The following is a 24,288-nucleotide window of genomic DNA, read 5'->3' on the forward strand; positions in this document are numbered from 1 at the left end:
GAAGAGGCTCCAGGACTTAACAAAAGACACAAAAGACTTGTACAATGAAAATTACAAAATATAATTGAGAGATTAAAGAAGAATCAAGTAAATGGAAACATATTCCATGTTCATGAATTAAAAGACTCAATATTGTTAAAATGCTAACACTTTCTAAATTGATCTACAGATTCAATACAATCCCTATTTAAATCACAGCTGTCTTTTTTTTTTTTTTGTAATTGACATGTTGATCTTAAAATTCATATAGAAATGCAAGGAACCCAGAAGAGCCAAAATAATCTTGAAAAGGAAGAACAAAGTTGGAGGATTCACACTCATTGATTTCAAAACACACTACAAAGCTACAGTAATTAAGCCAGTGTAGTATGGCACAAGGAGGGAAATACAGATTAATGAAACAGAATTGAGAGTCCAGATACACCTTTATAAGTAATTGATTTTCAGCAAGGGTGCTAAGGCAATTCATGGAGAAAGAAGAGTCTTTTCAACAAATGGTGCTGAGATGACTAGATATCCATTTATTCTTTTTTTAAGTAAAAAAGAATAAAGTTGCAGTCCTGCCTCACAACATATGCAAAAATTAACTCAAAATGGATCCTAAACCTGAACGTATGATCTAAAGCTATAAAATTCTTAGAAGAAAACGCAAATGTAAATCTCCATGATCTTGGATGAGCCAGTGGTCTCTTATATACCAAAAGCATATGTGACAAAATAAAAAATAGACAAACTGGACTTTATAAAAATCAAAGACATTTGTGCTTCAAAGGACATCATTAAGAAATTGAAAAGGTAACCCACAAAATGGAGAAAACCCATTTTTTAATTTGCAAATTGTTTATCTGACATGAGACATGTATCCAGAATACAGTATATAAATGACGATTACAATTCAACAATAACCCAATTTAAAGATGAGTAAAGGGTTTGAATAGACATTGCTTCAAAGAAGATGTATAAATAGCCAGTAAGCACATGAAAGATGCTCAACAATCATTAGTCATTAGGGAAATGCAATTGAAAATCACAGTGAGATACTACTTCACACCCACTAGGATGGCTATAATACAAAATCCAGATAATAACATATTGGCAAGTAGGTGGAGAAATTAGAACACTCATACATTGCTGGTGGGAATGTCAAATGGTATAGCCACTTTGGAAAACATCTGGCAGCTCCTCAAAAAGATAAACATATAGTTACTATATGCCTCAGCAATACCACTCCTAGGCATATGCCAGAAAGAATTGAAAACATAAATATCTACCCCAAAACTTGTATATGAATGTATATAGCAGCATTATTCATAATAACCAAAAAATTGAAACAACCCAAATGTCCATTTATAAATAAAGAAAAGGTAATATATCCACGCAGTGGAATATTATTCAGCCGTAAAAGGGAATGAAGCTCTGATACAAGCTACAATATGGATGAACCTTGAACGTTTCTGCTAGATAAAAGAAGCCATATATAAAAGGCCACATATTGTATGATCCCATTTATATTAAGTATCCTGACTTGGCAAATTCCTAGAGACAGAAATTAGTGGTTTTCAGGGACTGGGGTTTGGAGAATGTGGAATAACTGCTAATGGGTATGGATTGGGTTTTTTTTTTTTTAGGGTGATGAAAATGTTCTGGAATTAGTAGTGACTGATGCACAACTTTGTTGATAAACTAAAAACTACTGAACTGTACACTTTAAAAGGATAAAATTCATGGTATGTGAATTATATTTCAATAAAGATGATATTAAAAGTGTACATGTCTGGATCTATATATCATGTACATATCAGAAAATTGAATATAAACCTAAAGACATTGAACAACAACTTCTGGAAATCATACAGTAATGATGATTTTCAAAGAAAAACTAGTGTAGATAACAGTTCCTTGAAAGTTTGGTGGTTAATGTCCTTAGTCAAGAAGCACCCTGACTTAACCTCTAGAATACCTCACGATATCCACATTCTCACATTAATAATACACACATATAGTCTTCAGGTGTTATCAAGCCATTTAAGTCAAACACTATTCCTTGGGCTCTGAGTTTATATTGAATTCTGATTTACCTACCTAGGTCTTACAGACAAGTATTCAGATAATCTATGGCAAATGACCTCCAGGGAAGTAAAAGATAATTTGGGTTTTGAATGACCTAGATGGATTTTTCTCCTAAGCAGCTTTACTGTTCACCACTTTAACTCTGCTGTCTCAGGCACGCTGATCTCTGAGTAGATGTGTAATCCTAATGGCTGAAGTAAAAAGCAGCTATTTTTCCTGGCTTTGCTAAAAAAGCCTGGCCCTTAGGCTTCTTTAGTTAGCTGATAAAAGGGATAAAAGCCACTCCTCGAATAGCAGATGACTTTGGATGGTGATGGGTAGATGAATTTTGGACTTTGGTGATAAAAAAATGTCCAAGAAGGGGGGAGGGAAAAGAAGGGGAGGGCAGATTAAAAAAAAAAAGAAAGGAAAAAAAAGTAAAAAAGTCCAAGAAAAAGGTTTAAGATTTAACTTCATATTAACTTCACATTGTTTAACAATATGATCACTGTTATATATGTCTGATATAGATACGATTTTCTGTATGTTTATATTTATGGCTACAAAAAAGGCCATTCAAATGTTAATAATAATAATCTCAAGATGGAAGGTGATTATTCATTTTTTAAATTTTTACTCTATCTGAATTTTCCTATTTTTCCACTGTCTCTATGCATTACAGTAAATTAAAATTTTTTCCCCCTAAATTTTTTTTAAATAAGGTCTTGCTATGTTGCCCAGGTTGATCTCAAACTCCTGGGCTCAAGTGATCCTCCCACTTCAGCCTCCTGAGCAGCTAGGACTACAGGCACCCACTACGGGGCCTGGTTCCATTCAATTTTTTTTTAATTGCAAAAGTGACAAACACTAAAGAGTTTATAAAATAAAAAGTCAAGGGCCTCTTCTCCCTTGTTCCCTTTGTTCCAATATTCCTTTCAGAAGAAATCACTTAACAGTTTTGATGTAAATTTTTTTAAAACTGCCCCCTTTATGTTTATTTTTATTCAAACTACACACAGAGTTTTTAAATGGGATATTAATGTGTTTATGATTCTGCAACATTCTACTGTAGTTTAAAATACTTTTTACTTTTCTAAGTCAATGTTTCTTTTTAACATCTTCACAGATTAGATGAATGTCTAATACTTTATTTGTTCTCTCTGCCACTGACAAGGCATGAAGGCTGTTTTCAATATTTAATATATACAAAAATGCTGCAATAAACATCTGGGTGTATTTATTTTTCTGCACTCATTCTGTAACTTCTATAGGCTTGATTCCTCAAGGCGTATTCCTCCTCATCCAGGAAAAAAATCATTTAATCCAGAGAAACAGCACAATATAGTAACTAGGAGCAGCCAGACTTTCTGGATTCGAAGCCCACCTCTGTCATTTACCAGATGTGTAACCCTGCACAAATTAATCTTTGCAGGCCTTGGTTTCCCCATCTGTAAAATGGAAACAATTACATCAACTCCCTTGTGAGACTGCTAGGAGGATTAAATGAGTTAGTAATTGTAAAGCACTTGAAATGGTGCGTGGCACATAGTAAGCTCTGTGTAAGTGTTTTAAATTAATTTTTAAAATAGTCATTCCTTTTGTTTTTTCCTACAATAATGTTACCTCTTTGTTATATAACAAAGTAAGTATAGGAACACACTTAAACTATTTTAAGTAAAGCTTAAATATGTAACTATAGCTATCTCTCTTTCCATAGACACTATGTTAGGTTAAATAAAGTGCTAGTAAATTAAGAAATACCTCTATCAAATTATCTCAAATACTGTATGTCAGTATTTTTTTTTTTTTTTTTTTGAGACAGAGTCTCACTCTGTTGTCCGGGCTAGAGTGAGTGCCGTGGCGTCAGCCTAGCTCACAGCAACCTCAAACTCCTGGGCTTAAGCAATCCTACTGCCTCAGGCCTCCCGAGTAGCTGGGACTACAGGCATGCGCCACCATGCCCGGCTAATTTTTTCTATATATATTTAGTTGTCCATATAATTTCTTTCTATTTTTTGTAGAGATGGGGTCTCGCTCTTGCTCAGGCTGGTCTCAAACTCCTGAGCTCAAACGATCCACCCGCCTCGGCCTCCCAAGTGCTAGGATTACAAGCGTGACCCACCGCGCCCGGCCTGTATGTCAGTATTGCATCCTTTATCTTCCTAGTCCTCCCATATTTAAAAAAATTATTATGAAATTTTCAAACACACACACAAAAATACAGACAATAGCATAATAAACTATAAGGTACCCATTACTCTGATTCAATAGATATACTCAGGGCAGTCACAGTGACTCATGCCTGTAATCCTAGCACTTTGGGAGGCTGAGGTGGGAGGATAGCTTAAGGCCAGGAGTTTGTGACCATCCTGGGCAACACAGTGAGATCCCATCTCTACAAAAAATAATAATAAAAAAATTAGCCAGGCATGGTGGCATGTGCCTGTAGTCCCAGCTACTCAGGAGGCGGAGGCAGGTGGATCGCTTGAGCCCAGGAGTTCAAAGCTACAGTGAGCTATGATCATGCACTGTACTCAACCCTGGGCCCTGGGTGACAGAATAAGACCCTGTCTCTAAAAAAAAAAAAAAAAAAAGATATACTCAATATATGGCCAATTGTGTTCATCTGCTCATCTGTACTATACCCACTATCCCTTTGAATGATTATGAAACAAGCCCTATCATATCATTTTACCTGTAAATATTATATTTATTTATTTTTTTAGAGACAGTCTCATTCTATCACCCAAGCTGGAGTGCTGTGGTGTGATCATAGCTCATTGCAGCCTCAAACTCCTGGGCTCAAAGGATCCTCCCATCTGGGCCTCCCAAAGTGCTAGAACTACAGGTATGCACCAGTACATCCAGGCAACCAGGCAATCTGTAAATATTTTAGTACGCATTTCTAATCAATTAGGATTCTTTTTTTTTTTTTTTTTCCAAGACTGACTCTGGCTCTGTTGCCCAAGCTAGAGTGTAGTAGTGTCATCATAGTTCACTGCAACCTCAAATGTCTGGGCTCAAATGATCCTCCTGCATCAGCTTCCCCAGTAGTTGGGACTACAGGCACATGCCACTATGCCTGGTTAATTTTTTAAAAAATTTTTGGAGAGATGGGGTCTTGCTATGTTGCCCAGGATGGTCTCGAACTCCTGGACTCAAGCTATCCTCCCACCTCAGCCTCCCAAAGTGCTGAGATTACAGGCATGAACCACTGCACCTGGCCTAGAATCTATTTTTAAATATATCATTTTTGAAATCTTTGGAAAAGCAGTTATTCCTAGAAGACAGCATTACTAAGAATTAGTCATCTCAAGTAAAACTTATTGTCCTATTACTTAAATTTTTATTTTGAAATAAATTCAGGCTTATAAAAGTTGCAAAAGTAATAAAAAATTTTCCTATGTACCCTTTACCCAGCTTCCCTAAATGTTATTAGGATAATATAGTTGATGAAAGTGAATTTCAAGAAGGCATTTGGCATGATTTCCTTTAAAATCTTAAAGACGAATATGTACGTTTTGTATAAATTGGTTACTAGCTTCACTTTGTTAATATTGTCACCTTTTAAATAAAAGTACATTAAAATTCTCATTGCCAAGAAGGAGATAAGTTGTTCAGATGATAATTCTGTTAGGTAAAATCATAGCTACCTGAATGAACATATCCAAAGAATGTTACTTAATGGATGGATAACCACCTGATGAAACGTTTGTGATATGCCAGAGCCTTTGTTTTGGCCATGCTCTGCCCAGCACCTTTACCTAAGTGACTACTAATAATTTGGAGAGATGGCTGATACATTGTAATACCCAATCAGGATTAGAAATCCCACAGGATGAAGCACTCAGACAGAATTTATAAGATGAAATTTAATACGTTTAAATACTAAGGACAAAAACATCAACTGCTAAATTAAAGGACTGAAGGAATCCTGGCTTGGCAGCTCAGGGAACAAGAATTGAAGGCTTTCGTTCGCTGCAAACTCTGTGTGAGTCAAAGAGTGACATGACCACCACCCTCCTACCCCAGTGTAACAGAAGACTGCACCTCTCTATCCTGGTCCTGGTCTGGCCACGTTTTAGGCACTGTTTTAGGCTTAGGAATCAGTTAACGAACATCAGGATAAAGTGGAACATGCCCAGGGAGGGTAAAGCAATTGAACAGGAAAATAAGAGATATGGGACCATGATTGCTATCTTCAATTGTTTTGTGATCTGTCCCATGGAAGAGAGAGTGGACCTAGTATGCCACAGTAGAGAGCAGACCTAATAATGAAATAATATTAATAGCTGTCACTTTGGAGTGTTTGATATGTGGTAGGCATTCTATATGTGTTTAACCTTATTTAATGTAATTATCCTATGAAGGGTTAGTTATAATACTATTATCATGCCTATCTTATAGGTGAGGAAAGCAAAGCTCAGAGAGGCCAACGTCATATAGACAGTAAGGTGAAGCAGCTAATATCCATAACAAATTCATACTTATAAAACTCTTATAAGAGTCTCAGGACATAATGCATGCTCAATAAAATTTACCTGCAGTAATAATAAGCATTATTACTGTTGTTGTTGTTATTATTATATTGACCTAGGCAAGTGGTTCTCAGCTTTGGCTACATATTAGTCACTAGAGCTCTTTAAAAAATACTGATGCCTTATGTTTACAGACCAGCTATGGCCAATAAGTCCAAGACAGTGGGCATCATGTCAAGAGATAAGCTTGGAAGACAGCAGCAAATTGTAAAGGGCATTGAGTGTAATGTTGAGGTATTTACATTTCATTTTTGAAGTGGAGGAGCCATCGTAGGTATGGGAAGAGATGCTGAAGTACAGAAATAACATTATTCAATTATTAGAAGTTTTACAAACAAAATTATATGGAAGATATATCAAATGTAGAAAGTCTAATATTTTTCAATGCCAAGACTCATTAAAAGAATACTTAAAGAAAGTAATATAATGATGCCTTATCTTCAGAGATTGTGACTGAAGTGGTCTAAGGTATGGCTTGGACATCGGGAGCTTTAAGAGTTACCAAGACAGAGAAAATATTTGCAAAAGACAAGTCTGGTAAAGAACTATTATCAAAATATACAAAAAATTCTTATAAACTCACAGTAAGAAAATAAATGACACAATTAAAAAATTGGTAAATGACCTGAACAGACACTTCATCAAAGAAGATAGACAGATGGCAAATAAGCATATGAAAAGATGCTTAACATCATGTCATTAAATTACAAATTAAAGCAAGATATCACTAAACAGCTATTAGAATGGTGAAAATCCAAAACTCTGACACCATCAAATGTTGGCAAGGGTATGGAGCAACAGTAACTCTCATCTCTTGCTGGTGGGAATGCAAAATGAGAGCACCAGTTTGGAAGATAGTTAGTGGTTTCTTAAAAAACTAAACATACTTTTTCCACATGATCCAACAATCATTCTCCTTGGTATTTACATAAAGGAGTTGAAAACTTTTCTCTATACAATAACCTGCACACAGATGTTTATAGCTGCTTTATTTATAATTGCCAAAACTTGGAAGCAACCAAGATGTCCTTCAATAGGTGAATGAACTGTGGTACATCCAGACAATAGAGTATTATACAGCACTAAAAAGACATGAATTATCAAACCATAAAACGACATGGAGGAAAATTAAATGTATATTACTAAGTGAAAGAAGTCAGTGTGAAAAGGTTACATACCATATAAAATTCTGGAAAAGGCAAAACTATAGAGACAGTAGAAAGATCAATGGTTGGTAGGGGCTGGGGGATGAATAGGTGGAACATAGAGGATTTTCAGCAGTAAAACTATTCTGTATGATACTATAAAGGTGGATACATATCATTATACATTTATCCCAATCCATAGAATGTACAACACCAAGAGTGAACCCTAATGTAAACTATGGACTTTGGGTGATAATGACATGTCAATGTAGGTTCATCAATTGTGACAAATTTGCTGCGGACAGAGGTATACGGGAACTCTCCGTACTTCTGCTCAATTTGCCATGAATGCTAAAAAGTTAAGTCTGTGCTTGCTTTGGCAGCACATATACCAAAATTGCAATGATACAGAGAAGATTAACATGGCCCCTGTGCAAAGATCACATGCAAATTCATGAAGCATTCCATGTTTAAAAAAAAAAGTCTATTTAAGCCAGGTGCTTGCCTGTAGTCCCAGGTACTCAGGAGGCTGAGATAAGAGGATCACTTGAGTCCAGGAGTTTGAGGCCAGCCTGGGCATATTAGGAAGACCTTGTTTCTAAAAATAAACATAGAAATAAAGTCAATTAAAAAAAATTCCCCAGGTGAATGCAATGCGCAGCTAAGGTTGAGAACTACTAGCCTAGGTTCTTTGTACACATAATCTCCTTCAATTCCTATAACACCCATCATATTAGGTGGCTATTGTTATCCCATTTGATATATGAGGAAACTGAGATTTGGAGGGGTTAAATAACTTTCCCAAGTTCACCCAGCTAGTAAAATGGGCAACTAGGTTTCAAACATTGGTCTGATGACTATGTGTATGTTCTTTCTATCATACCACCTTGTAACAATTGGAGTTAGTAGATCAAAGTAAAATACATTACCTCACTTGATGCTTTCTTATATAAATAAAGAAAGAGAGAAAGAAAGAATTGCTTCATGAAGTAGTAATTTCTCAACACTGGAAATACTATAGAAGAGCCTGGATAATAAATCAGGGAGGGTACAGAGTACGACCTTGGATTTTTCAGCATGACAGTGGATAGATTATCTTTAATGTTTTCTTGATACATAAAAACATAATACTGTGTAATAGTGCTATTTATAAGATAATTGTAAGAGTTTACCTTTTTTTTATCTTTTGAGACAGGATCTTGCTTTCTCTCAGGCTACAGTGTAGTGGTGCCATCATAGCTCACTGCAACCTCAAACCCCTGGGCTCAAGTAATCCTCCCACCTCAGCCTCCTGAGTAGCTAGGACTACAGGTGTGTGCACCACCATGCCTGGCTAATATTTTAAAATTTTTTGTAGAGGACGGGTGCAGTGGTTTATGCCTGTAATCCCAGCAGTCTGGGAGGCCGAGGTGGGTGGATCGTTTGAGCTTGGGAGTTTGAGACCAGCCTGAGCAAGAGCGAGACACCATCTCTACTAAAAATGCAAAGAAATTACATGGACAACTAAAGAATATATAGAAAAAATTAGCCAGGCATGGTGGCACATGCCTGTAGTCCCAGCTACTCGGGAGGCTGAGGCAAGAGGATTGCTTGAGCCCAGGAGTTTGAGGTTGCTGTGAGCTAGGCTGATGCCATGGCACTCTAGCCTGGACAACAGAGTGAGACACTGTGTCAAAAAAAAATTAAAAAAAAAATTTATTTGTAGAGACACGGTCTCGCCATATTGCCCTGGCTGGTCTCAAACTCCCGGCCCCAAGGGATCCTTATGCCTTGGCCTCCACACCACTGGGATTACAGGCGTAAGCCACTGCACCCAGCCAAGATTTACTTTAAAAGATTAATTTATAGTACCTGTCATTTGGTAAAATAAAAGTTTGGATTTTTATGAGAATATCTTCCATTTTGGCCCTGTGAGTTGATTCCATGACTGTGTACATATTGAAGATCCTTCATCAAAGTGGAACCTAAGCCTAAAGATGGCCTGTTCTTTTCCCTCCCCGAAGAGGGGTCCTCTTCACACCTCCATGCCTGTCCACATTGTCTTCCTAATATCTGGCCAGCTCTGACTCAACATCTAAGGCCCAATTTACACATCATTTTGGAAGCCTTCCAAACTGCCATCACCTCCTTGATGTTTCCACAGTGTACGTGACATTATTATGTAATAAGCACTATGATAAAGGCAAAGAAAGGGAGTGTGCTTATATTTCTCTTCCCCTAGACTTTTACAGTGTATTGAGGATCAGGTCTGTGACTTACTCACTGGGGCTTATACTGTGCGTGGCACAGAGCAATGCTCAATGGTCCATGATTCACAGATTTTGGCATCAATGTGAAATAGCATGTAAACACTTCTTGGTTTCTTTGGATGTGTATTTGAGTATGGTCAGTTGCCTTCATCTGGATTTTTTGTTTTCCTCAGTACTTCACTCTTTACCTTTAACGCTCTTGTTCTGGGATCTCATGTTTGAATTCTGTTTTTGTCTTTGAGTTTAAAATAATAATCTTTAAAAATACATAAGTGTCACAGCATTCTTTTGATAGGGTTTCTTTAAAGTGCACTACAGTCACTAATCTTAGAGGAAGCAAGTGGGTGGCACAGGTAGGAATGGTGCAGGAATAAAGGAAAACACACCTTAAAAACTTGGTAAAGGTATAGGTCCCTATTCCTAATTTTTCTATTTTCTGTTAATAGCATAACCATTTTCCTAGCTTCCAAGTCCTCTCCACAGGTAAGGATTTAAAAAAAAATTGAAGTTAATCATTTAAATTCTGATATATCTTCTTTCAAAATACTTTTTAGATTTATTTCTTTTCCATTCTTATTGCCAGTAACTAGGCCTTTCTTTCCTTTACTGTTAAGAGCATTTCTGCAACCTACAACTAATCTCCTTGTCTAGAGAGCTCCTTTTAGCTATTCTGGACACTCTTTCCATATTAATCTTCCTGAGAATCTAATTTTTCCAGATAGTCCAGACCTTGTTATTTAGCCTAATTTCTGCACCTGCTATTCAAGGCCCTCCATACCTTAGCACCAACTTTATCTCCCTTCTGTTGTTTAATGCTGGTTCTTTGCTGGGGGCACACAGGTCAGCTGTCCTCTATGGACATACCAGGCTTTGCCTGTATTCTTCCTGCTCCTTTTCAGTGTCCACATTGTTCCCATTCTTCAAGGTCCAGAGGAATGACGCTTCCTCCTTGAAGACTCTCCTGGCAGCTGGAACTAAATAATTGGATTCTAAATAATTATTCTCGTGTGTTGTAACTGTGACAAAATAGTTGAATCCTCTATCATTTTCTCTTGATTCAATTTGTTAATCGGGGACCCAGAAGACCATCACCTGTGACAGTGGGGCATGTGCTGATAGCTATATGAAGTGCAAATTTGTAATTTCCAAAATACTGGTTCTTTAAGCATACCATAGCTTCTCTGATTGCTTAAGAGAACATGACTTATACTATGTCATATTCACTTTTTGTTTAAAAGATGACAAAGTGAGAGTACAGTAGGAGTCTCTGGGGTATGGGTTTAACTTATTTTACAAACAAAGGGAATTAATTTTTTTTAGAGATGGAACTTAGCTCTGTTGCCCAGGCTGGAGTGCAGTGGCATGATCATAGTTTACTGTAACCTCCTGGGCTCAAGCAGGGAACTAACTTCTTAATTTTTAAAAAAAGCTGTATTCACATTTCCAGCTAACCATATCCTAAATATCTTCAAGTATGTCCTACATAAGCAGGCATATTTTATTTTCAATGCGTGTGAAATAAAACGTTTGAAGGAAATAACCACGGACATACTTGCGACCACAAGCCACAGGAAAAGTAGTCGAAAGTCCACTCTCAGTGCCGCTGCTTACTGGGGACGCCATTAGGCCCGAATTTACACTTTCCTGGAGCCTCAGTTCTCACATCTGTACAGTGGAGATAATACTCGGTAATACCTCCTCTTCAGCGTTGTTGTGACAGGTTTTCTTTCTGGTGGGCTGCGGGGCGGTTTGCCTCGCAGGACCGAAGGGGGGCGCCCTTCCTCTCGCGACGCACTTCCGCGCTGCGGGGAAGGAAGCTCGCGGCGCAGCCGGGGCGGCCTGGGCGCGAGGCCCGGCCGGGACCGGGGGGGGCCGCAGCTGTGATGCGCAGCGCGGGCCCTTCCTCAGGAACACGCGAAGCGTTAGACGCAGCGCCACACAAGCCGAGCGCGCGTGCGCGAGTGTGCCAGGGCGCTGGGAGCGCGCTCGGGTTGACTGCAAAACGAGAAGGGCGCCAGGGCGTGCGCTAGAAAAGCCACAGCAGAAACGCCCGTCCGAGGCGGCGGGGCTAGAGCGCCTGGGCAGGGGCGACGACGCGGCGCCCCGGGTTGGCGCCCATGCGCCGCGGGTCGGCAGTCTCCGCAGCGCCCCAGGTGGCCGCCGGCTGGGTCGCCGCCGGGGGAGCAGATTCGCTCCGCCTCCGCCGGGCTCGGCTGCCCTCGGCAGCTTCCCCGCCCGGCTCTCGCTCGATCCTCCTCCCCTCCCCCTCCCGGAGCGCGATGGACGCGGCCTCCCCCCGCCGCCGCCGCCGCCGCCCGCAGCACCGCGCGGGCCTCTGAGCTGCAGGGCTTGAGGAGCCTCGTGCTGCGGACTGGACCCAAGCTGGCTGCCGTCGCTCGGGGGAACCTCTCGCTCCCCTGTCACCAGGTCTCCGCGGAGGAAGGGGAGGGACGAGGCGCGGCTTTTCCTGTGCCGCCTGCCCGGTTCGACCTGCGCGGCCTGCGGCTTCTTGGGAACTCGAGGGCCGCGGCCGGGCCTGGCTCTGCCCGCGGCCTGCTTGGAGCTGGACCGGAGTGGTTTGGGGCAACAAGCCCGAGTAAGAGCCTGCGGGGAGGGGAGGCGGGGGCGCCTCAGGCCGTCGGAAGGGCCAGGCGTGAGGGCCGGGATCCCGGACGCCCGGCAGCGGGCAAGGAGCGAGACCCCAGCGCGGGGTGAGGTCGGCCGGGCCGCTGCCGGCTTCCCCGATAGCCTCTTTGTTTCCCTCTTCGGGCCCTGCCGGCGGCGGGCCCCGGGCGGGCCGCCCTTGCCCTTGAGAAGGATCCGCCGCCTGGCCGAGTCCAGGGACGTCCCGCCGGGCCTGCGAGTTCCGGGCGCCCCTCTCGGGAGACCCGCCGCCCGGCCCAGCCCGGCAGTCTCCTTTTGGGTACGAAGGCTTGCTGCTGCTTCTCCAGAACATCCTCCGTCTCCTAGACACAGGTAGCTAACTTAGGCGGGTTCGGTGCCGGGAAACCAAAGCGCCGGGGCCAGCGCCTCTCAGCTCCGGACTCGGCCAGGCCCTAGGTGGTGTTGGGTCAGCCCGCTGGTCACTGCCGTTGGGTGCCCACTGCGACCCGCCGCTTGATTCCCACACATGCAGCTCGGTTGCGTGGGATCCAAAGCTGCCCTCCCGTCCGGGCGCATACTAGGAGCTTTTGTAATGACTTGCCTGTTGGGGCTGCTTCTAGGTTTTGTTTTTTGGTGGTGTTTTTTTTTTTTTTTTTTTAAAACTAACTGCCCCATTCCTACAGGGCCGTAGATTGGCCTATATTCTGATCCCTAACCTGTTAGTTCATTGCATTTACTTTTAGCATTTCTTTTTAAAAGTTTTTAGAACAGTTGCCAAGACTGCCAAAATTTCTAACCAATTTCTTATTCATAGATAGATCTTATATGTAACTATCGTTTGTATTTGGTCATCTTTAAAATAAAGTAGAAGTAAATTGAGAAATCAGCAGAATTTGTGAAATTGGAGGTGATTTTAAAGGAGAAATTCACTTTGGAGGGGTATTGGATCAGAGTGCTAAGAGCCTCCTCAAAATACTGAATCTAACCCTTATCTGAAGATCAGTTTAGGGTGGAGAAGGGGGGAAGTTTGCTAGGAAAAAAAACCTTTAATAGGTGTTCTTTGCTTTTTGGCACAGACCGTAGCGATAGCAGTAGTGGGATCTTAAGCTTGTTTGACTGTCTTTAACAAAGACAGCTCTGGTTTCTAGTTAAGCAGCAACCTAATCAGCTTATGCTCTTGTGCAAAACTGGTTTTATTTAGTGTGATATCTGAATGTTAAACCTGAGGAATAAGGAAAGTTGAAAAACTGCATTAAGCACTCGATCCAAACGTACTTAGGAGTCTTTTTTAATTCCTGGGAGGACACCACAAAAATTTGGTTCTAGCAGATGTAAAAAAGAAAAAATTTTAAACCCAGGTGATCAGTACTGGACATTTAAAGGACTTATACCCCTTTACTTTTTTAATTTAAGCAAAGAGGCTTTTGAAAAACCATGGCAGATGTGGATCCGGATACATTGCTGGAATGGCTACAGATGGGCCAGGGAGATGAAAGGGACATGCAACTAATAGCCCTTGAACAGCTATGCATGCTGCTTTTGATGTCTGACAACGTGGATCGCTGTTTTGAAACGTAAGTAGACTCCATCATCATCTTCTTTCGGGGTTACTGTAGTGACACATCTGTTTTCAACCATTTGCTGACTTTATTTTGTGTAGAAATTTTTCTAGGAAATTTTAAATTAAAATTTTTTTTATCTTTTAAAAAATTCCTGCAGAGATTTGTATTTACACGTTTGTGAGAAATAAAAATTGGTAGGTGAAGTTACTTTAGTAACGATAATTGATGACCAAATACATATTTGTTGAATGAATGGGAATTAGGAATACTAATTTTAACCCATAGCTTGGTTGATTCATTTTCAAAATATATCATAAATTGGGGAAAATACAAATATTTATCTTCTTTAGAGGTAGCTAATTCTGTATCATAAAGTTGGCTTATAGAATAAAAGAGACAATAATGAGCATATGTTTTGAACTGCCCATTATCTTCATTGATGTTGTCATATGCACTTTTGTTAAAGCAAATCATTGGTTTCATTGGTTTATAAATTTCAGGTAGGGAAAGTATAAATTGGATGTTAACCATATAGCATGCTTTTTTGAATAGTAGAAACATTTTGAAGTGTGGAGAGTTTGAACAATTTTATTCAGAAGTTATAATATAGAATTTGTGCAAAAATGTAAAAGGGAATTCATTAAAGTCATGTTTTCCTCTTATGCAAGTGATAACTTGACCAGTCAAATTAACCATTTTTCTGAGTGCTGAACATGTGTTTGGTTTTTACTGTTTATTTTATATTTACATTTACAGTTTTGAATTCTAATAATAAGTAATTGAAAATTCCAATGTTTCTATATTGGTTTTAATGCCATGTTAAGGTAATTAGTAGAAAATGTTTGAGATGTTGACCTAAAATTTGGTGTAATCATCTTAATGTCTTTTAGGTGGAAATAAATGTTCTATTACTCATTAATTTGACCAAATATTTTAAATTGACTTCAGTTTTGGTTGTTTAATAATTCTTAGTTGTAAATCCTATTAAAAGTTGTTAAAACAGTAGTACTATTATGATAAAAATTCTTGTTAACAAAGTTTCCGAATCACAATCAGTTACTGATGTATATATTTCAACTAGTTTTTGTTATTGGCAGACTTGAATACAAAAGAATAGTTTAGCCCCTCTGTTGACACTAGTTTTAGCAGGATTTTTAGAAAAGCAAAGTAGATTTTTAAGTATTCATAGGTTTCATTAGAGGGTCTTCATTAGCCTGAAAGTTATGTTTGTTTGGTATTTTAGGCGCTCATACTTGCCAGTCAAATCAATTATCATTTTGGCCAGGCGCGGTGGCTCACGCCTGTAATCCTAGCACTCTGGGAGGCCCAGACGGGCGGATCATTTGAGCTCAGGAGTTTGAGACCAGCCTGAGCAAGAGCAAGACCCCGTCTCTACTAAAAATAGAAAGAAATTATCTGGGCAACTAAAATATATATAGAAAAAATTAGCCGGGCATGGTGGCGCATGCCTGTGGTCCCAGCTGCTCGGGAGGCTGAGGCGGTGGGATTGCTTGGGCCCAGGGGTTTGAGGTTGCTGTGAGCTAGGCTGACGCCACGGCACTCACTCTAGCCAGGGCAACAAAGTGACATTCTGTCTCAGGAAAAAAAAAAAAAATCAATTATCATTTTGTATCTTCTATTTAGTACTAGTATATAGTAGAGGTATTTGTAATGGCATTACAAAAAGGTGTTACCATATTAAAACAGTTTTAAGGAAATTTTTAAAATGTAAGATTCATCCCTAGGTAAAATCCTACTATCCTAACATAACAAATGAGTTATTTTTTCTATTTTCTCTTCCAGGCTTTGTTTATATTTAATATAATTGTAATTTTTTTTTTTTTAAAGAGATGGGAATCTTGCTTTGTTGCCCAATGTGGCTTTCAACGCCTGGGCTCAAGCAATCCTCCCGCCTTAGCCTCCAGAGTAGGGGGAACTATAGGCCATATCACTGTGCCAGGCTTTATAAATGTAATTTTAAGTAAGATGAAGTTACTGTTGAGTCAGATGTGATTTTTACTATGTGAAGGTATAAAAGTATCTCAAATTGGAATGGTTAGCCATGATTCATATAGCGTATCAATAATGCCCAAAAAGTAGACATTTGATTAAATTTTGTGACAATTTTGTTTTTAAACCTCAGTTTGCTTTCTTCATTCTACAATCAGATTTTCTTATCACAGGGGAAAATTGTCTTGGTTCCTTCTTGAAACCAGTGAGATGGAAAGAATGGGCTGTGGCATCAGAGACCTGTATTCAGATTCTTGGTCTTCTGTGTTATTTAGCTTCTGACAGCCTTACTTTCTTCCTCTGTAAAGAGGCAGTAATCTTGTTTCAGTGCACTGCTTGTGAGGATTAAAGAAGACAATGTACGTGAAGTGTTTTTTTTTTTGTTTTTGTTTTTTTGTTTTTTTGAGACAGAGTCTCACTTTGTTGCCCAGGCTAGAGTGAGTGCCGTGGCATCAGCCTAGCTCACAGCACCCTCAAACTCCTGGGCTTAAGCGATCCTACTGCCTCAGCCTCCCAAGTAGCTGGGACTACAGGCATGCGCCACCACACCTGGCTAATTTTTCCTATATATATATTTTTAGTTGGCCAGATAATTTCTTTCTATTTTTAGTAGAGACGGGGTCTCGCTCAGGCTGGTCTCAAACTCCTGACCTCGAGCGATCCACCCGCCTCGGCCTCCCAGAGGGCTAGGATTACAGGCGTGAGCCACCGCGCCCGGCCTGTGAAGTGTTTTGAGTAAAGTGGGCTACCTGCTCATATCATTATTAATAAATATCTAAATTTGAATTTCATTTTGGCACTTTATTCCATGAAACAGTGGTTGATTTTGGAGGGTCTTTTAAAATTCTTTTAAACAGTCAACATGTAACTAAGGTAAAAAAAGCAAGATGATGTGCATATTTTGAATATTGGTGAAAATCTTTCCAACTTGATTTTATAAAATAGTAACAAATAGGTCTCATGTCTGATAAAACAAAAGATCGTCATACATTCTGATATCATTTTGCTTAGTTAGGTTAAGAGTTACACATCTATTTAGTTGGGAAAGGCAGGTGGTGTGGTAGAAACAATGACCTTTGCAATGGGATAGGCCTGGGTTCAGATACCTACCTTTTCTGCTCAAAAGTTGTATGATAGCCTTTGAAGTCTATTTCCTTATCCTTGCAGGATTTTTGTGAAAATTAAGTAGGATAATATGTGTGAGATGTTTTTCACATAAGTGTTTAAGTGTTTCTTTTACCTTAGTGTTGTACCTGTCTGTCATGTATGATATGAGAGTACTTTTGCATTCACATCAAAATAGGTGGTCATCATAGGTATTCATGTTCTAAATAGGTAAATCCCAAGTATTTGTAGATCCTGCTACTAAATCTTACTATAATTTAAAAGTCATGTCTTCTAGAAATTGAAGATCCCCTCAGAAGATCTAGGAAATGGAATATTAGGGATAGTTCTTTAGGATTAGAAGGCTCTATATAAAACATGATTTTACTTAATTAAAAATATACATTAAAAAGTCAGTCTTTTTCCTTCACGTCTCCTGGTTACTCTGGTCTCCTCCCCAGAGGAAATCAACGTTAATCATTCTCTAGTGTATTCTTTGAGAGATACTTCAAGGAAGACTGTCTTGAGTCTGGATTCCAAAGCTGTTTAACACAGTGGTAAAAATCTCTTGTTGTATGTTTATGCCGAAATATAAAAATAGCTATAATAGTGACAAGTTTTTTTACCTTTTAAATTGTTTTCCTAGTTTATGTCATGTGTTAGAGAGAGATAGTGATAACCAAAGCAAATACAGGCTATGCCCTTGTGGTGCCTAATAGTCTAATAGGACAGACAGATATTAAATAATTGTAGAAATAAAATTGTGGTTACTCACTGTGATAAGTACCATCAAGGAAAAGTTCAGGGTACTATGAGAGCATGCAGCAGGGACAAGACCTAGAGGGGTGGGGATCTTTGAGGAAGTAGTTTTTCCCTAGAGATAGGAAGGATGGTTGAAGAACTTGTAGAAAGCCACTGTGACTGGGACAAGGAAAGGTTGCTGGAAAGCTGCCCTAAAAGAGTAGGGGCAAGATGAAGTGAGTCTTTTGTATATTCTAAGAAAAGCTTTTGGTTTTATCTTAAGAGCAATGGGAAAGCATTCAAGTGCTGTAAATGAGTGAATGATATGATTAAACTTGTCTTTTAAAAACATTATTTCACATGCTCTATGGAGAATGGGGGGGAGGGGCACTGGAGGTGGGGACAAAAAGAACAAATCCTTGTAGGCTTGTTAGGGAGGCTGGGATCCAGAGAGAGGGTTGTGAGAAAAGCAGAAAGAAATGAATAGATTTAAGAAAGATTTGTAAAGCAAAATAGGACTTGTTGAATGATTGGATATAAGAATGAGAAAGAGGGAGGTGTCATGGATGACTCAGGTTACAGTGGATGATGGTGCCACTTACTGAGAGAGAACTCCCATGTTTTGAGGGGCTGAGAATGATGAGTTTGGATTTGGACATGTTGAGTGTTTGGTGCCTTTGAGGCATCTCTGGAGATGTAGACTAAGCAGTTGTATAAATGAGTCTGGAAATGGGAGGTAAGCCCTGGATTAGAGAAGAATTTTAGTGTCAAGGACTTACGGAGGTTAATTGTGGTCATGGGATGTGATTGAGGTCTAGGGCAGTGATTCTTAAACATTTTGGTCTCAGGACTTCATTATGCTCTTAGAAATTATTGTGGATCCTGAAGAACTTTTGTTTATGTTGGTTATGCCTGCTGATATTTATCATATTCAAATTGAAACTGGGAAATTTAAAAAATATATTCATTAATTTATTAAATAATAACCCCCTTAAACATGTTAACATAAATATATTTTGTGAAAAAATTGCTTTTTCCAAATAAAATTTTGAAAGAAAAGTGGCATTCATTTACATCTTTGCAAATCTCTTTAAAATCTGCCTTAATGAAGGATAGCTGGATTATCATATCTGCTTCTGTATTCCAGTCTGTTGCATTATGTTGTTTTGATTGAAATATATGAAAAAAAATTATCCACAGATGTAGTTGGAAAAGAGAGGAATATTATATTTTTTATATAATTATAGATATTCTTTGATACTATACCAAAATTCAACAAGTACTGATTTCTTAAGGGTTAGTTATGTGGATTCTTATATATCAATGAACTTTTCATACTCTGTTTCATTAAAATCTGTTGGTCTGGCTTGTACTTTGAGTGGATATTTTACCTATATTTAATTTTGTGAAATCATGCATTGATCATGTGTAAAATGAGTTATATAGAGATTCCGAATGTTGATACATGTCATTGTACAGTATGGAAAACTCATATTTGTTTTTTTTTTTTTTTTTGAGACAGAATCTCGCTCTGTTGCCCGGGCTAGAGTGCCATGGCATCAGCCTAGCTCACAGCAACCTCAAACTCCTGGGCTCGAGCGATCCTCCTGCCTCAGCCTCCTGAGTAGCTGGGACTACAGGCATGCACCACCGTGCCCGGCTAATTTTTATATATATATATATATATTTTTTTTTAGTTGTTCAGATAATTTCTTTTTTTCTTTCTTTCTTTTTTTTTTTTGAGACAGAGTCTCGCTCTGTTGCCTGGGCTAGAGTGCTGTGATGTCAGCCTAGCTCACAGCAACCTCAAACTCCTGGGCTCAAGCGATCCTCCTGCCTCTGCCTCCCGAGTAGCTGGGACTACAGGCATGCGCCACCATGCCCGGCTAATTTTTTCTATATATATTTTTAGTTGGCCAAATAATTTCTTTCTATTTTTAGTAGAGACGGGGTCTCACTCTTGCTCAGGTTGGTCTCGAACTCCTGACTTCGAGCGATCCACCCGCCTCAGCCTCCCAGAGTGCTAGGATTACAGGCGTGAGCCACCGCACCCGGCCTCAGATAATTTCTTTCTAATTTTTTTTAATAGAGACGGGGTCTCGCTCTTGCTCAGGCTGTTCTCGAACTCGACCTTAAGCGATCTTCCCGCCTCAGACTTCCAGAGTGCTAGGATTACAGGCATGAGCCACTGTGCCCGGCCGTCATCTTTGTTAATGTGACTACTGATCTCATCAGAAAAGTATTGGGATGCTGTCAAGCTCATGATGGCAAATACAAGTTTTCCAAAATTGTAATTTTTGCTTGGAAAATTGAATATTATCATTGGCAACAAATAAAATTTGTTGTTTTCCTTGAAGTGAAAGGCATACTTCATTAATTTTTGAGAAAATATTTCCCACATATCAAGTCTGAATAATCACAGTTTGTCTGATGTTCTTTCAAGTAAAAATTGTGTTGCAAGAAAAAAGCAGCTAGTTCAGCTCTCAAACATTTATACAAGTACTTTTCATTGACATAGCTATTCTTTGGTATGCAGAAGTGTTTTATGCTTACTTCTCATTTCCTTAAGTAGAATATTCTCCTTATTTAAGGGTTAAAATTTATGTACTTGCTTTGGCAGCACATATGCTAAAGTTGGAACGATACAGAGAATTTGAAAAATTAAAAATGAAAGAATAAAAAAGATTTTTTTAGTAAAATTAATAATTTTGTGCTTCATCAGGTTATTCTGTTGTGAAACTGGCTTTTCCCACCCACATACCGGTGCCTGGCAATGAAGAATACAATAAAATAGTAGTACAGCTTAGTGCTGCTGCCTTGATTCATGCTAAAGCACCAGCAATTTTATCTGCCATTGCTTTTGCATCATTAGTACACATGTCAACACAGGAAAGAAAGTGATTCAAGAAGAGAGAGGGCAATTATGTTGAGTACTAGTGAGAGGTCAAGTAGGTTGGAGACTAAAAGGTGTCCTTTGGATTTAGCAACATTCTCAGGGTCATTGATCTTAAGGCAAGCTTAATGGCGGTGGGGGGAGATTTGAATGGGTTGAGGAGTGAGAGGAAGATGAAAAAATGGAGGACACTTGGAAACTTTTTTGAGAAGTTGGATTGGAAAAGGAGTGTGGGGCTTTTTCTTTTAAAGGTCAGAGGCGAGAGTGAATGATCCATAGTGTGAGGATTCTGAAAAACTGGGAGAATTTGGCTTTTGTACGGAGCAGTGCTTCTTAAACTTTAATAAGAGTGCTTCTTAACTGCATAATAAAAATCACCTGGGGAATCCTATTAAGATACATGCTCTGATTCAGTTGGTCTGGTGTGGAGCTTGATAGTCTGCATTCCTAATGTGCTCCCAGATAATACAGAAGCTGTTGATCAGAAAATCCCACTTTGGGTAGCAAAACTCTGATTCACTGGTGGAGAGATTGGTTTTTGGTAGAAAGAGGTATACTCTCTTCATTGTAACAAATGGAATGTGGAGAGGTTAGATGCAGATGTTTTAGGTTTGATGATAAAAAGTTGAAGGGATTTCGGTCTTATAAATTCTGTTTTCTCCCTGAAGTAGGAGATTAAAAAGAATGGTAATATCTAGGACTGGTATGGGGAAATGAATGTATTCCTATAGTGCTAGTAGCTTCATAACAGATATCCTTTCCTCTAAGTTAACTATAACCAGAATTACATTCTTAAAATACTGATTTGACTGTACTACATTTTACAGAATCTTTTGGGTCCTTTATTTAGTGGGTCAAATTTAAATGCCTTCAAAGACCCATCCTGCATTCTCACATGTACACACTACTACACAGACTTTACTGTACTTTGAGTCCTTCACTGGTCTGTGAGCTCATCTTTTGTTTCCCCATTGCTAAGCATAGTACCTTGCACACAAATAGCTAATATCCAGATACTGAGTGAATTGAAGAAATTCTTTATATTGGACCTGTTTTCTACTTATGCCTAAAATGCCTTTAGAAAGAATTTCTGGATTATGAAACTGGTTGGGAGTATACAGGAGGAAGAATGTTGCATTCTTCTCTGTAGCAGAAACAGTAATGTTGCATCAATGTACCTGCCTTTTCTATATTGACCCGTTTTCTTCTTCTGTCCCATGGCAGAGTAATAGGAAAGTGAAATTACTTTCATCGATCACTCCTGGTCCTTCTGGATAGAGAGCGTCCATTAATATATCAAATACATATAATCCTGAAAAGTTAAATAAATGAATTTATGTAAATAGACAGCAGTTGTGTATGTGCTTCTTTTTAGTGGACAGCAGAGAGAAGTGCTGGAATGAGAAACATTCTCTGTCAGGGTTTATAACCTGGGATTCTAGGGGGGTTCCATAGGTGATGAACTTCAGGAAGCTTTCATTAAGATTACCAAAATGTCTGTCACCTAAAAAATGTAAAAAACAAAACACTGTTCTAGTTTCAACAGGAAAAAGACAGTGAAAATTTATGGATATAGGCTTTTAATTTCTGGCATTTTTCTGTATACATATGACATGTTTTATAGCAATTTATATGTATAGTTTGCATCCTCCTTGACAGTATTGTTAGATCTTTGAGTTCCTCAATGTCAGCGCTTTGTCTTATTCGTCTTTGTATCCTACCCCTAACACCTAGCATAGTGCTTGGCACAAAAAAGCATTCAGTAGATACATGTTGAATGAATTGCAGTCTGACAGGGTTCCTTTCTATATTGGCTGAGTGATCTTGAAGTTTCCTAACTAGGCTAACTTTGGATCTATAAATTAGTATTATAATATAGTATTGATAGTGGTAATTTTTATTTTCTCTCTTTTGTCAATCTGTCTAGAGATTTATCCATTTTATTAATCTTTATAAGATCCAGCTTTTGGCTTCACTCATTTTCTCTATTGTTTTGTGTTTTTTTTATTTACACTTTATTATTTCCTTCTGCTTTGGTTTTAATTTGTTCTTTTTTTTCTTATGTGGAAGCTAAGGTCACTGATTTGAAACCTTAAGCATTTAATGCCATAAATTTCTCTTCACATACTACTTTAGTTGTATCTTACAAAATTTAATGTTGTGTGTTCATTTTCATCCAGTTCATAGTATTCAAAACTTTTCTTTAAAACTTTCTTTTTTACCCTTTGGTTTTTTAAAAGTGTGTTGCTTAATTTCCAAATATTTGGGGATTTTACAGATACTGTTCTGTTACTGATTACTAGTTTAGTTCTGTTATGGTCAGAAAGCATATATTATATTATTTCAGTTATTCAGAGTTTGTTAAGGTTTGTTGTTGTTTTATGATCCAGGATATAGTCTATTTTTGGTGAATGGTCCAAAGAATGTGTATTCTGCTATTGTTAGGTGGAATTTTCTGCAAGTTTTAAATTAGGTTAGATTGATAAAGCTGTTCAAGTCTATATCCTTGTTGATTTTTTATCTATTTTTCTGTGGGTTACTGAGAGAGGAGTTGTTGATGTCTCCAAGTATAACTATGGATTTGTCCATTTCTCCTTTATGTTCTCTCAATTTTTGCTTCATGTATTTTGAAACCCTGCTAGGTGCATTTAGGATTAAGTCTTCTTGATGAAGTGACCCTTTTATCATTATGTACTGTCCCTTTTTATATCTATTTTTTAATTTTTATTTATTTATTTTCAAGGCAGAGTCCTGCTCTATCACCCTGGCTAGAGTGCCATGGCGTCCGTCAGCCTAGCTCACAGCAACCTCAAACTCCTGGGCTCAAGCGATCCTTCTGCCTCAGCCTTCGAGTAGCTGGGACTACAGGCATGCGCCACCATGCCCGGCTAATTTTTTTCTATGTATATTTTTAGTTGTCCAGATAATTTCTTTCTATTTTTAGTAGAGACGGGGTCTTGCTCTTGCTCAGGCTGGTCTCAAACTCCTGAGCTCAAATGATCCGCCCGTCTGGGCCTCCCAGAGTGCTAGGATTACAGGCGTGAGCCACCGCACCCGGCCTCTATAATGTTTTCATTTTATTATTTTGTACTCAGAAGAATGCTAAGACAGAGTCCACACTCATTAGTGGATTCATTCTGTTTTGAAGACTGATCTTTTGCACGGTGGCTCTGATTTCCAGCTACACCACAATACTTGCAGATTATTTATATCAGTTACTTATTGCTGTGTGACAAAACACCCCAAACTTAGTAGTATAAAACAACAATTATTATGCTAACAGATTCTCTGGATTTTGAAAATGAAAAGGGTAGAGTGGAGGTGGCTTGTTTCTGTCCCATAATGTCTGTGGCCTCAGCTAGGAAGTCTCAAAGATGAGAAGTGATTTGACAC

The 24,288-nt window shown here is 38.8% G+C and overlaps 1 protein-coding gene and 1 non-coding gene across 5 annotated transcripts in view; both read left to right on the forward strand.

Moving 5' to 3' along the window:
* The first annotated feature begins 8,099 nt into the window (after positions 1 to 8,099).
* On the forward strand, positions 8,100 to 8,206 carry LOC123631158. Its single transcript, XR_006733027.1, has one exon. It is a non-coding gene; the product is annotated as a U6 spliceosomal RNA (small nuclear RNA).
* Positions 8,207 to 12,172: 3,966 nt separating this feature from the next.
* HECTD1 (HECT domain E3 ubiquitin protein ligase 1) overlaps positions 12,173 to 24,288 on the forward strand; it is an 87,594-nt gene continuing 75,478 nt past the window's right edge. For 3 of the 4 annotated variants that reach the window (XM_045569203.1, XM_045569218.1, XM_045569227.1), the window contains exons 1-2: positions 12,173 to 12,577; positions 13,999 to 14,159. In XM_045569203.1, coding sequence (XP_045425159.1) covers positions 14,020 to 14,159 — 140 coding nt within the window. In that variant the 5' untranslated portion in view covers positions 12,173 to 12,577; positions 13,999 to 14,019. The remainder of the gene's footprint in view (positions 12,578 to 13,998; positions 14,160 to 24,288) is intronic. The other variant, XM_045569210.1, reaches the window with a different exon arrangement.

This window comes from Lemur catta, chromosome 1 (assembly GCF_020740605.2).
Source record: "Lemur catta isolate mLemCat1 chromosome 1, mLemCat1.pri, whole genome shotgun sequence".
NCBI lineage: Eukaryota > Metazoa > Chordata > Mammalia > Primates > Lemuridae > Lemur > Lemur catta.